The 14,560-nt window shown below is 39.5% G+C and overlaps 1 protein-coding gene across 1 annotated transcript in view; it reads right to left on the bottom strand.

Moving 5' to 3' along the window:
• The window catches only part of adamts6 (ADAM metallopeptidase with thrombospondin type 1 motif, 6), a 74,604-nt gene that overhangs the window by 50,220 nt on the left and 9,824 nt on the right, over positions 1-14,560 (bottom strand). Inside the window, exons 9-11 of the mRNA XM_013909050.1 lie at positions 10,934-11,039; positions 9,232-9,378; positions 2,671-2,812 (exon numbers count right to left, since the gene is read on the bottom strand). Of these exons, the coding sequence (XP_013764504.1) occupies positions 2,671-2,812; positions 9,232-9,378; positions 10,934-11,039 (395 nt within the window). The remainder of the gene's footprint in view (positions 1-2,670; positions 2,813-9,231; positions 9,379-10,933; positions 11,040-14,560) is intronic.

Genomic DNA, 14,560 nt, shown 5'->3' with positions numbered 1-14,560 from the left:
TCACCCGATGAAGCCAACAGAACCACATCATCCGCAAAAATCAGAGATGAGATTCTGAGGCCACCAAAGCGAAAGCCCTCCGCCACTTGGCTGCGCCTAGAAATCCTGTCCATAACCTCTTCACCCCCTTTTAATCTAAATGAGGAAATAATGAAAAAATGAGATTTTCTCTTACTTTTTTTTTTTTAACTTAACACTTAAGGTTAACCACACTCAAAGGCATGGTAAGACACAATATGGTTAGTAAACTGGGATGAAGTACATTTGTACATTTTCACACACTCATTTCTGCAGAAGTTTCCTCAGGACCTTAGACTAAATCAGTCTGTTTTTACCACAGGGAGCAGGGTTTAAATGAAGTTCTGTGTTCCATTCTATTTATCTATTTTCCAGTTTCAGTGCCCAGGTTGGAAAGCTGTAAACCACAATCAGAGGCAGCAGGACTGAAAACCCACCCGTGCTGACCGTTGTTGCAGTTGTCTGTCATTTGCTTTACATAGCGCAATCTTTGCTGCAAACTCTTCTGCATTACAACCACCTAATGCACTGGAGTCCGGAGTATGTCAGTGGACTCATTTGGTCCAATGAAAATGACCAACCGTCTCAAACAACTTTTTTATTTCCTTGTGAAAGTGTAATTTGGTTACTTGTTAGTTTCAGTGTCCAGATAAATTAGATAGTTATTAAAAATAAGAGAGTGTGTAGGGATATATTGCATGTTTTTTTTTTATATTGCAGTTAAAAGAAATCAAAATGTCAAGAAAACCAATAAGTGCTAAAGAGATTGGCATTTCTGCATTTACTTTTCAGACAGCTCAGCCCTTTCCAGATGGGGATATGATATGGGGGCTATAAGGTCAGATAACAAATGTGCAGTACAATTCTACAGACCTGATGGAAAGTTATTGACATCACAGGTCCATTTTGACAACTCGCCAACATGGAAAGACATGTTACAGTAGATACTAGCACTTCCTGTTCGCACTGTAGCCACATAAAAGTTTTTAACAATGATAATTACACAACATTAAATTCTGAAGGACTTTTTCTTAGTTATCTTTAATTACTTGTTCTACAAATTTTATAACTTTCTCGTTCTACAAAATCTTTAACTTTAAGTGATCCCTTAAGAGTCTAAAATCTGAAGATGCTCAGGTTTACTATGACAGAGCAGTCATGTACTGTTAGTTACACAACATTTGCTTTTGCTAAGGCACATCCTAGGAAAGAGGGCAAAAGCAAGTTGGTCAGAATAAATTAATTCAGCAGGCTGAGGGTGGATTTGTTAAATAGAGGCAAAAATTATTTATCAGTTGCTCTTTGCTGCTTTTTCTTTGAGTGTTTTTCTTGGTGTTGTCTAACAGCTGTGAGAACAAGAGAAAAGAAGGCAAATGACATGAAAATGTGTCTATAAATCTACACAATTCCAGATCAAATCAGAGGATCAGAGCTGACGAGACAACAATGAGACTGCTAGCTTTAAGACCCCATATGCTTTGCATCATAGTGTGAAGATGCTCAGGTTTACTATGACAGAGCAATTTTAATGATTCCAATGATTATATTCATTCTTAATGGACACTGAAGATCACACCAATATATGCATAATATTTCTATGTACAATACTAAGCAAAGCATCTTGGGGCGATCGTGGCTCAAGAGTTGGGAGTTCGCCTTGTAATCGGAAGGTTGCCGGTTTGAGCCCCGGCTTGGACAGTCTCGGTCGTTGTGTCCTTGGGCAAGACACTTCACCCGTTGCCTACTGGTGGTGGTCAGAGGGCCCGGTGGCGCCAGTGTCCGACAGCCTCGCCTCTGTCAGTGCGCCCCAGGGTGGCTGTGGCTACAATGTAACTTGCCATCGCCAGTGTGTGAATGGGTGGATGACTGGATATGTAAAGCGCTATATAAATACAGGCCATTTACCATTTGAGTCACCCATCTTTATTTCTTCTGTTTCTTTATTTCTTCTATTTTCCTTCCAAGGAGCCGACTGGCTTGTAATATTTTTTAAAAAGGTCTTGAGCAATAATTCTTCAGTTGTCTTCCAGTGTCCTTTTTTTCTTCATTTAGACATTGGTTGCTTTTTCACTCATTTTTGAATCATTCAAGCATAAACAGCCTACTGATTCAAGGGATGAACAGTTGCTGTGTCTACACATAACAGAAAACTTAGGAGAGAGGTACAGCAGTCTGCTGCTGTGTTAAAACCCGATGGAGGCTCTGTCATGGTCTGGGTGTACATTTCAGGGAATTATGTTTATTATTTCTTGTCAACATTGTTAGAATTCTAAATACAGAAAAAGGTGGTTATAGCAAATATCGACTTTCTAGCTCATTAGAATTCTACAAACTGTGTTTTTACCTTATATTACATTTCTATGTACGTTTGCACATTTAATAAATTACTGTGCCTGTTTCTAATTACTGCAAATATTCAAGGGGTTGTTTATATCCTTATTCCACTTTGAAAGTAGAGTCTAGCAATGTTTGGGTATTGTACCTACTGTGATATATATTTCACTGTGAACTCTGCGTTCCTAAACTTGCGCTTGGGAACTAGAAATTTTTATTTTAACTGCCCTAGACATAATATAGGAGAGAGATCCCATTTTCTCAGTGTAAAGAGGAAGAATCAGGAGGAGAGTAGTCTGAAAGATGCTGGTTTCTTACCCCATACTTGCACTGGCGTGAAGAGGTTCCATACTGGAAGCGACACTGCTCATCTGCATCATACACCTGCCCCGGGGCCACTGTTGGGTACAGGAAGTCTCGTTTCAGAGGTTCATTGTCCAGACACGTCCCCCGACCTGAGCTGTCAAAAAAACAAACCTACAATAGGATTGTTTCTTACACAAAGAAACCTTTCTACACTTGCATAATAGCCGAGTTAGAGATGCCAAGACCAGAACAATTAGAGTCAATCCCCTCTGAGACCTTTGCTAGTTTTCTGTGACTCCTTTAATTTTAGTACCAAACTACTGTTATAGGACGCTTTGACAAAGATCTGAAAAGTCATGTAATTAATGCTGATATTAGACATCAACGCCTCTTCATCAAATGAAGTGTTGAAGCACAAGCAGACATTTTACCCAAGGCAATAGGGTGCAGGCTGTCAGCCTAGAATGGCCAGCCCTCCCTGATTATATGGCTACGTGCTCCACTATTGTGTGTATGACTCCTTAGACTGAGCCCACCGACTGCCAATTAAATGACAGTTGAGGAAAATAAAGAAAGAAATCTGGAGTTAGATTTGGATCTTATGTCCAGACCTAGGATTGTTTAGTCTGTTTTGTCAAATAAAAATATGTACAACATGTACACCACCAAAAGCAGACACACACACGTACACACACACTGCAATTTTGTATTCTAGGAGTTAAAACAATGAAAATACTTTTACCAGCACAGACACTTGCTGCCATGAGGTTATAAAAGATTTTTTTTTATGAAAGACTACATCCACTGGTCTTCCCTGAGTCAGAGGATTATCTCGAGGCAAAGTATTACCATGACTGTTTACTATAAGAACTATGTGTTCCTTCCAGATGTGGCAGCTGTAGCATGCGATGGAATGCTTCTCATCCCTTTAAAGGCAAAGTGGGCTTGGTGACAACAACATTGTAAGTGCTACACATTATGACTGATCAAACTACAACTTGGGCCCAGAATGAAAATGAGGGGAAGAGTCAACAATAATATTAAGATAAATTAAATACCCGGATATGATTAGCACAACACAAAATTTGGTAATTTGGTTTTCAAGATTAAATCTCTCCAGTTATTTTTGTAGACAGCATTTTGACTGACGTATAAATTTATGTAAAAATCATCATAAAAATTCATTTAATTGACTTTCACATTGTAACTACCTGTCTAAACTCACAGACTCCTGGTGTTTGAACAAGAATGCATAAACAAAATATATTATATATAATCTTTGTTTACATACCAAATAGAACTTATTGTGTATGTTTTATTTTCAGCGCTGAAGACCAAGAAGAGCAAGTCATCCTTCTTTTCTCTAATCTTTTCTATCTTTTCTAATCTCTTCCGTTTCTTGCATTTTTAATGCTCTATTCTCTGTTACTGAAAGGAATAATGTTTTTTCTTTACTCTTGTCCCTCGGAGGACCCTCTCATCACAGGCAGAGGCAGAAAAGCCAGACTATGAGGCCCCCAGACACCCTGTGTACTAAGGGCAAGCCTCAGTATTTATTAGTTTGGAGAGAGACAAAATAGTCAAAGTTTAAACATAGAGACTATTATTTGACATCGTCGCAAAGGCTTCCTGTCCAGTGGATTTAGCCAAATTCATTATGCTGAGCGGAAACGTCTTCTAGCAAGCAGGAACTTCAGCTATCCCTGTACTCTGGGACTAGTCATTCACGAAGATATTAAGCCTGCTGAGTGCATCCAATAAGTTGTGAGGCAGCAGTATGTTTAAATCAGTATAACCTAACAATTATTAACAAAAGGTACACGTTTAATATGAAATTCATTGCAGTATGTGGTCTCGGAGAGTTTAATGAAGCCAAACTGCTTTCCTTTTAACATTTAGAACAAACTGGCACGCAAACTCTGGAGAATAAACTATGACTGAACTGTGAGCGCATTCATAAACCATTCGTAAAAAACCCAAACAAAGCACCACATATTGCTCGAGCAAGATGGTGAATCTAGGCCAATACCACAGCCAAAGTTGTTTACTTGGCAGGGAGATGCATGTGCAATATCCAAAATTCTGATTGAGGGGGAGAAAGGGAGGATAATTTGAGTTTACAGACAAAACACTTTTGTAAAAGCAAAAGGCAATAAAACTAAAACCTAAAACGCAGATCGATACAAATATGCATATAATATAAGTTAAGCAATAGTCTATTCTGCTCAAAGGTGAAGTAAAAAAAGCTTTGTCTCTTTTGGGTAATTTTTTTTTTTTTTTTTTTTTTTAAATAGTGATTCTCGGATACACGAGCCAGAAATCGTCAGGAACCTGGCAGCGCAGAGTAGAAGCAGCTCTTTGTGTCCCATTTGGAAGCTGGCATTTAATACTGTCATCTCTGTCACAAGTGCTGTTCACTACCCTCCTCTAACAGCTTTCAGCCGGAAACATCATCTGACAACCACAGCAGCTATTATCCGCTTTCTTGGAGGGCCTCGCTAACTAAACATGAATACACAAACAGAGGAACACACAGACACACCGCAGACTTGTAACCAATACTTCACCACAAGGTTGCAGTTATGAATTTGCTCTCATGGTCTTAATACTGAGAAATGAAGCTGAACTGCAGAGAAAAAAAAAAGTGTGGTGTCTATGACTGCAAAGAAAAGCTGTTAGTACTGAAACATTTACGGCCCCTTTGGTTTCATTACAGGAACAGACTTAAAATGGACTTTTAATCTTCACATGGACCTTAAATTGGAGGCTTTTTCTTATTTTCTGTCAAATGTACAGTACTATGCAAAAGTCTTGAGTCACATCTCCTTTCTTCATATTTTGCTAGTAAAATGGGGAATAGGTGAAGCAATTTATTGAAAACAATTGCAAACACAAATTAAACATAGTATTTTGGAAAAATCTAAAAGTTTATAAGTCTCTCTTGGTAGTTTGCCTGAGAGAGTGTGTTTTCTTATGAACATCTTCTGGACAGCCACCTTTCCATTAAAACCATTTCAGAAAACACTAGAGGGGTTAGATGCATCTCTTAGGTCCTGTGTCAAGTCTTTTACGTGTCAGTCAGTTACATGGACTAGTTACAAGTGAAAAAGCAGCCAGCGTCCAAAGAAAAGCTGGAGAATGATTGCTCAAGACAACTCACAAATGGAAGCAAAAGACAAAGAAATGACAAGTGACTCAAGACTCTTGCACAGTACTGAATACTACAACAATAACAGATTTGCATCTGAAACATTGCTGAAATTTCAATCAACAAGGTCAGCATGTTTGTGCAATTAAGCAGCATCATAAAGACAGGATATATCCAATATGATTATCCCAAACATACAGCAATAAAGACATAAAGACCTGGATGGCCTCTAATTTTCTGCTTCTAAACTCAGATAAAACTGAGGTTATTGTACTTGTGCAATACCTTGGCATCCAGTAACACTGTGAGGAACCTTGGAGTCATTTTTGATCAGGATATGTCCTTCAATGTACATATTAAGCAAATATGTAGGACTGCTTTCTTACATTTGTGCAATATCTCTAAAATAAGAAATATCCTGTCACAGAGTGACGCTGAAAAACTAATTCATGCATTTATTACTTCTAGGCTATATTTCTCCTATATTTGCTTCCCTTCAGTGGCTCCCTATTAAATCCAGAATTGAATTCAAAATCCTGCTCCTCACATACAAGGCCTTGAATAATCAGGCCCCATCTTATCTTAATGACCTTGTAGTACCATATCACCCCATTAGAGCACTTCGCTCTCACACTGCAGGCTTACTTGTTGTTCCTAGAGTATTTAAGTAGTAGAATGGGAATCAGAGCCTTCAGTTTTCAGGCCCCTCTTCTGTGGAATTAGGCTTAAAACTTTCCTTTTTGCTAAAGCATACAGTTCGGGCTGGATCAGGTGACCTTGAATTCTCCCTTAGTTAAGCTGCAGTAGTGTAGGCTGCTGGGAGATTCCCATGATGCATTGAGAATTTCTTCTTCAGTCACATTTCTCACTCACTATGTGTTAATAGACCTCTCTGCATTGAATCATACTTGTCTGGCTCTTATCTGTCTCTCTTCCACAGCATGTCTTTTATCCTGTCTTCCTCCCCTCTCCACAACCGGTCGCAGCAGATGGCCGCCCCTCCCTGAGCCTGGTTCTGCCGGAGGTTTCTTCCTGTTAAAAGGGAGTTTTTCCTTCCCACTGTTGCCAAGGGCTTGCTCATAGGGGTTTGTCTGATTGTTGTAGTTTTTAGTTATGAAAAATGTAAAGCGCCTTGAGATGACTGTTGTTGTGATTTGGTGTTGTGTAAATAAAACTGAATTGAATTGAGTTGAAATATACAAACCTGTTTACAAACGGCAACCAATCAAAAGAAGTATAGCTTAAAGGGAATGTAACTACAAAAGCTTTTTTCAGAGAGGCAACACCCCAGGCTAATATGAGATAAATAAGGATTACTTAATCCTGAAAAGTATCTAAAGTATCTAAAGAATAAAAATAGGGAGTTGAAAATTAGCATAACAGGCCCATTTTTCAAAAATTATCTCTATTATCTAGGGTAAACTAAAAAAAAACAACAAAAAAACAAAAACAACATACTAATGTTTTAATGTTTTTCTGTGTTGTTATCTCAAGTCAGATGAAGCATAAAAAAAAAATCAGCATAAAAATGAATTTGCACATAAACCAAACAATAAACCAGACAGCAGAAGCACCAGATACAAAGTTTCTTAGTGTTAGAACTCAAAGGTAAAAATATACCCTGACCTCTTGCTCGCTGTCTAAGGCAGGTGACATTGCAGAGATAATGTTACCAGCTATGGACAAGGTAGTTTATAAGGTATAGACTTACTTAGGTTCAGGGAGGGGCACAGAGGGGAAAAGACAAAAGAGGAAAGAGGAGAAACGAGACACCACAAACAGACAGGACAAAACAGACTATGGGGGACAGCAAACAAAGGTTAGTGGCATTGGAAGTGAAAAGAAGTCATTGAAGAAGAAATGCTCAGGGTGTTGTGAGTTCCACTGCAGTTTTAGCCAACAGAGGTATAACTAAGGGATGATTTAGCGTCACCTGTTCTAAAGGTAGTAGCTTTTAAAAAATAAATAAATAATCTTAAATGTAGAGAAGGTGTACGTCTGTTGAATCCAAACTGGTAGCTGGTTCCACAAGACAGTGGCCTGATAGTCACCACCCATTCTACTTTTGGAAATGCTTATAACTACAATTAAGCCAGCACTCTGAGAGGAAAGTGGTCTATTGAGATAACACAATACAATAAGGTGTTTATGATGGATCCTGATTTTCTACATCTTGTACCCGAGGAGAAGGATTATAAATGAATAAAATGCTGCTGTATGAATCTAAATATCCATCAGAATAAACCCTGTCGACTAATTGTTTATGGGAGTATAAGATAAAACAACATAAACAGCAAAGCAACACATCAGATTAGATTAGAAATCATTCATAACCTTTGGCCCATTTTATACTTTCCTCCATTGTTGTCAGTTTCTTTCCTGTTTCCGTGGTGGTCTTGTGCTACTAGCTCTGCACGGTCAGCACTATTCCATTTTTGCAAACAAACATTTTGAGTTTCGCAATTTTTTTGTGCAGCAATAAAGCTACACGAGAATCTTATCACTCCCACAAATGCTACAAAGTTAAGGGGGTCCTTGACCTCATTCTATGATCATTAAAAAGGCATTAGCAGCTCCATGCTACAATAGCCGTTACTAGTATAACACAGCTGGATTTCTGACAGAAGTCTGCTGCCGGCTGAGTTGCTCTGTGCTGCTATAGGCTTAAATATGGAAAAAGAATTTGTGGAGCAAAAAAGATCATGACTGTAGTTATATTGCACTGATGTTAGACATTCAGAGTCTCTGCCATCTAATAAAAAGACAAAAGTGCCAGAAAAAATAAAAATCAGGGATTCGCAAGCGTGAAGAGCAGTAGAATTTCAAGTAAGGCTTCAAACTGACACGCCTCCTCTAAATCATGCTGTGCAGAAATAGGTGTAGAAGTCTGTCATTGTAACGATTATCTGTTTGTTCTGTTACTCCAGATGTTTTGTCTAGCCTCTGGAAAAGAAACATTGGTGTGTCCTCTCCTATGCCAGGCTGGCAAGACTCAAATATCACTGCCTCGTTTATTTATGTGCTCCAATTCTTTCTCCTTTTTTTGCCTCCTTTGGCCAATATATAAAACAGCAGAGCAGTGGTTTAAGGCAGCTGGCCTACACATCACCACCGAGAACCCACATGAGCTCTAACATCACCCGCCTTGTGGTGCAAGGATGCAGGGGTGGAAAGCACTCAGTTATCATACGCAGCCGCAAGGAGGTCTGGCAAAAGTCTCAGTGATGAAGTGGATGTGAATAAGTAGGGGAAGGCCTCGTGTACAAAGCAGCCTAGCGGGTCCAGCCACATGGACCAGCCAGTGGCAGCGGGTTGTAAAGAGAGACAGCTGTGGAAGGAAAACAGGAATGCACCTTTTTCTCTATTGCACACACACACACACACAGGCCCACAGGGAACAACCACCACCCATATCACCCACTTACTCGAGAAAGCTGGTGATGTAGTCTTTGCTGCAGGCAGACCAGGAGAAAGGGTTGGTGTTGGCTGTTATATGAGCAGCCATCAGTTTGGCTGTCTCATGACCTTTGGTACCGCAAGAATTCCCAATCCCATCATGGTTCATCCCAAAACTAAAACAGAAAAAAATAAATAAGAAGAGGAATTAATGCAGCTGGGAGAAATGACCATCTGGTCTGAAAGTGGTAGTTAATTGCACAGTTTAGATGGGATCTCGCTGGACAGTTAAGGCTGCTGGATTGTGGATGTCAACCTCTGTGGCTGTAAAGATTGAGCTCATTGGCTCTAAAACAGCTGTGTGGAGGGGTCAAGGGTCAAACCCTGTCTGGGGCTCTGCAGGAAAGAAGTTCTAATCACCACTCGGATGCCTGTCTGTCAATCACTGCCTGCAGGTCTGAGCAAGCCAGGGAAGGAAAGTCAGCACAGACTGGAGCGAGGAGTCAAGACCCTTTAGATCATTACAATGAGCAGCTCCAAACTTTGAACACTGTTCTGAAAGCTACGAAATAGTTTCTTTCCCACTGAATTCATGTTGGCTATCAATGGTTGCAACAATTCATTTTCAGAAAAACTTCATCTGTCATTTGAGAGAAAAGTTTCTCATTACAGCAGGATATCAAAGCTTAACTTTCCCTCACAGTCTAGTGGTGCGAATCAGGTCTAATGTATATAACAAACCCAACCACATTGCACAGACTGAACCTGTTTTTCTAAGGCTGGCGTTTATGACATTTTACCCTACTCGGGAAATAAATCAGGCCAGTCGAAACCCCGCTGTAGTGTGTTTTTTTATACATCCTCTAGAAGCAGAGACTATTTTTACAACTGCCCCACAACAGAAGCAGACATGAGACATAATAAAGGAAATCGCCATCTTGCCTAACTCTCGAGAGAGGAATACACAGACTAATACATCATCATTATTCAGGAAGAAAGAGGCCGAGGTATGCGGACACTGACATTTGCATGAGGAAATATGTGCAGTTACAGTCTGCAAGGGGGGGGGGGGGAAGACTATATGCAAGTCCGGCAAAACCAGGCAGTAAGTAATGTTTGTTTAAGAACAGGTCGTGAAAGTGATAAAAGGTTTGAAGACGACCTTAAGGAAAAAGAGGGCATTTGCCAACACCTAAAACTGCTATAAAAGGTGCTACATTTGTGGAAAGTTTCATTCCCAAAAATGTAAAAGGAAGAACTTCAAGTCCTGCTTAGAAATCTGCTGATATCAGCAGTGCCAATACTCATATTGAGGGATTTTATGCCACCAGAGAAGTTTAAGTTCTGAATTAAAAAAGGTCTTTTCAGTCATGACGTCATCAAAAGGATCCATGAATGAATATTGTCGGGGTGTAAGTTCATTGTGGATGTGCGTAAGGTGCCACGGCAAATTATGCTATAATCATGAAAAAGTATAAAGACAAAAAAGGAAAACTTTTACAAGCCATGATAAGGATTAACTAAGGGATAATAATTCTCAAGTCAAAGTAGACAGAGCTGCACCACTTTAAATTAATGAGACAAGTTCTGTTAAGTAATTTAAATGTGTGCCTTCAAAACCAAGCCATTTAAGGCCCTCTGACTTGGTCCCACCACCTCTGCAATACGCATCAGGGAGTAATGTCAAGTTTTATATTTTATATTAGGATCCTAAAAACTCTTAAAACTCACTTGTGGCCAATCTCGTGCGCAATGGTGAAAGCAGAACCGAGGCCGATGTCTTCATTGATGCTGCAGCTCCTCTCTGGCTCACACATTCCAGCCACTGAGGCCAGGCCTAGACATACACACATAAACACACATGCCAGACAAACATACAAACACAAGGTTGAGGCAAAGCATTCTTAGGACTCGCTGTCATAAAACTGGGATTCCATACATAAGCTACTGTTTGCAGCAGTGCTGAGAGTCAGCTAGTCATGGCTATAGATTCACCAGGACAAGTCAAGTTTAGCATTTGCTCCTAAATGTTTGTTGTTTTTTACTTAAACGGGGATATTGCTGGAAAAGGTTTATACACTGGATTTCATGTAACTAGTATTCTGACAAAAAACTGACAGAAAATAGAGTTGTTTTTTCTCATTCCAAAAGCAAGACTTGGAGAAAGAGGCCGAGAGAAAAGAGGGAAAAGGGAGAGGAGAGGGCGTTTCAAGTTAAAAACGCTCCACAATCCAGGTGTCGCAGGTTCTTTTTCCCCTAAAGCCTGACAGGTCAGATAGGGAGACTGCTGGCGATCCTTCACAGATTACATCTACAGGTGACTGGAGAGTGGATCATATGACACTGCAAAGCAGGTGTGTGTGCGCCTGTGTGCGTGCGTGTGAGAGAGAGAGAGAGAGAGAGAGAAGTACTTTCTATTTATTTCATGTTGGGTTTGAGTTTTTCCCAGGTTTTCATATATTTGAGAATAAATTAAGGGGAATCCTGTCACTCTGGATAATCTCAGTCATTTCGGTTAAGTTTTACTTGACATTTTAAGTAAATTTGTAAAAAAGAAAAATGCAATTAAATGCTGTTCAACAATGGCAGGAGAGGGTGCAACAAGATGAAAAATTAAAAGTGCACCAGTTATAGAAATATGATATGCTTTAAGCTTCCTCATTAGTTTGAAACAGCTCAGGTATTTACATTGCAATTTAGAGAAATTACTTTTTTTTTTTACCATCACATCTTTTCCACTTATCATTACTGTCATTTAAAAAGTGTCCTTTTTAAATGACAGCAAAGCTAGTTGGATTCCGCTTTAGGATGATAAATGACAATAAAATACAGAAAAGCAAATACACATCACCCCATTCTGATGGAGAGCAGCATTACAGTTTGCATAGAGTAATAAATACACTATACTGATGCTCCACAGTGTGCAAGTTGTTGATATTTTACATTATTTTACAGCGTACCTACTGAAATGTAAAACAACACTTTCATATAGTAAAAGATATGACACTACTGTGCTGCATAATATAGATTTTACAAACAAAGTCACTTGTTTGGTTGCCATTATAATGTTTAATGTACCTTCTGTAATCACCATAAAAATGGAAAATGTCTCTGTACCCTCACCAATGTACCCTGAAATCAGTTTCTTTACATTTCCATTCTCTTTATTCACCACACGGTTATCCAAAAGCTCCTGTATTTAACACCCTGAAGATACACGCTGAATGGACATGACTCATCACTACCAAGGAAGAACGTCAAAGGCTGAAAAGTGAGGCTGGTGTGTAAGTGCCAAAACTGCAGTTGTGTATTGGCAACTTGGGCCTGGCTCCAAAAGCAAGTCAGGCTCCACAGAGTCCCAAAAATGAAAATACCCAACTTTACAACACAAAGCACATTTTTTTATAGCCGAATACATAGCAGTTTTGGCCTTATTGATAGTTCATATCTTAATAGCAACTTGGGGTTGCTATGAAGGGTGGTGAAGGGGTGTGCCATCCAGTCATCCACATAGATGGCGGGTGGAGCTGTACCCACTGGTGTCTTCTGAGTCTTACCTCTGCTAAATATTGTCCCTTCACTGGATCTTTCTGCCATGTTCGTGCTGTTGGTGCATTTTGGATCAAGTTATATGTCCAAGGAAGTTGTGCCTTAGCTTTGAGGAGTGACATTCTACTTTATTAGTCTGTTATGCAACACTAATTAACCGATACTGTGTTTGTCTGTGCCTTACAGTTTATAAATGTAGCTTGTAAGCATTAGCTGATAATTTAGCAGGCCACCCTTTCCTCTCAATAACAATGTGATGGCCAAAACACTAACAGTGAGGCTTCAAAAAACCCCAAATCAATGGGTGACATCACGGTGGCTGAGTCCATCTTTGATTTAGTCAGCAATCTTGGTCATCATGGTGGTCCACTGCTAGTTAAACCTTAACATTACACTTAGCCACACACAAGCTGGAAACCACATCACACGCCCACAATAATTAAAGTCTAAATGCAAAATAGCTAAAATAAACATCACAGCACTACATAATTAATGATTTGAGCCTAAGCATGTACATTCCCATGAGTCTTTGAACTTGCCACTGTGTAAATAACCCAAGCTACCACCACCTTGGGTTGCTACAATTTCAACTCACGTTGCTACTCTTTCTTTTTAATTTCTTTATTTTGACTATGTGCATTTAAGAGTTAAGTTGTGGACGTACTAAAGCAGCGGTATCCAACCTTTTTTGCGCCACGGCCTTTAAGGTGTCGCGGATAAATACAACAAAATAAAATTAGTACCCGTACCGAAAAAAAGAAGATTTATTCATAACACACGTGAAAAGAGCAAGGAAAGCCGAGTAAACGATAAAAACCCTGAAAACTATACATTTCACACCTGAGCCTCAACACTCACGGTCCGAGGCCCGGGGTTTGGGGACCGCTGTACTAAAGCATCACAGTGAGACTCAAGTCTGACTTAACTAAAAATTAGAAAATAGGGTATTAATATTTATATATTGATATGAATGAATATTTTTTTCCTGAAAGGTATTAGCATTTAAAGTACCAAACTGTATTTACAAAAGACGGTACATTACTGTTTACTGTACTGTACATTCCCTGTATATTTTTTTAGCAGTTGATACAAAAACATCTTGCAATACAGTTGTGGGGATTTGTTTGGACTTTCATTCAAGAATTTTTCAAGTGCTTAACATGTGCATAAATCATGTAGATAGGAGCACAGTTACTGTCAACAGCTTTCAATTTTCTTTCTCTTGCGAATAAGCAGTTACCTCTGAACTTAGACAAATCAAACCAAAACTAAATGTCTGAATGGCTTCATGCAACGAACGTGAGCAAGAAAATATGTTTATTTTTATTCAGCTCGCATGCACCAGAGCGGTTTTCCAACTTGCAGTAGAAACTTTTGCAAAATGTTCTAATGATAAACTTTGCACACCTCTTTTTACACTGTTCATTAGCTACATAACATGTCGTTTGGCAACCAATGCAGCTTCACATCTTCCTGTAGCGCATGCATGGACTCCTCGCTTGCCTGCTAAAAGTGGCATGGCCTTTGTGTCCTCTTTACTAAGAGGCTAAACAAGAATAGACTCGCAAATCAGGAGGCCACTGAAACCATTACTGCAGGAAAAGAGGGAGCCTGAAGGTGAAGAGAAAAGGAGGAGAGGGAGGGAAAAGAAGAAAGGTGTGTGTGTGTGTGTGTGTGTGTGTGTGTGTGTGTGTGTGTGTGTGTGTGTGTGTGAGTGGGGGGCAAACATGGAGTGTAAGCTGTTTTCTTAACTCCAGGGTGGACTGTGCATTATCTCCACGCCCATGATTACTCTGCGACCCTAAATGC

Source organism: Pundamilia nyererei, unplaced genomic scaffold, assembly GCF_000239375.1.
Source record: "Pundamilia nyererei isolate P.nyererei 1_Seehausen unplaced genomic scaffold, PunNye1.0 scaffold00002, whole genome shotgun sequence".
In the NCBI taxonomy this organism is placed as follows: Eukaryota; Metazoa; Chordata; class Actinopteri; order Cichliformes; family Cichlidae; genus Pundamilia; species Pundamilia nyererei.
Note: the sequence above shows the minus strand (reverse complement) of the source record. Positions and strands in the feature narration are given on the sequence as shown.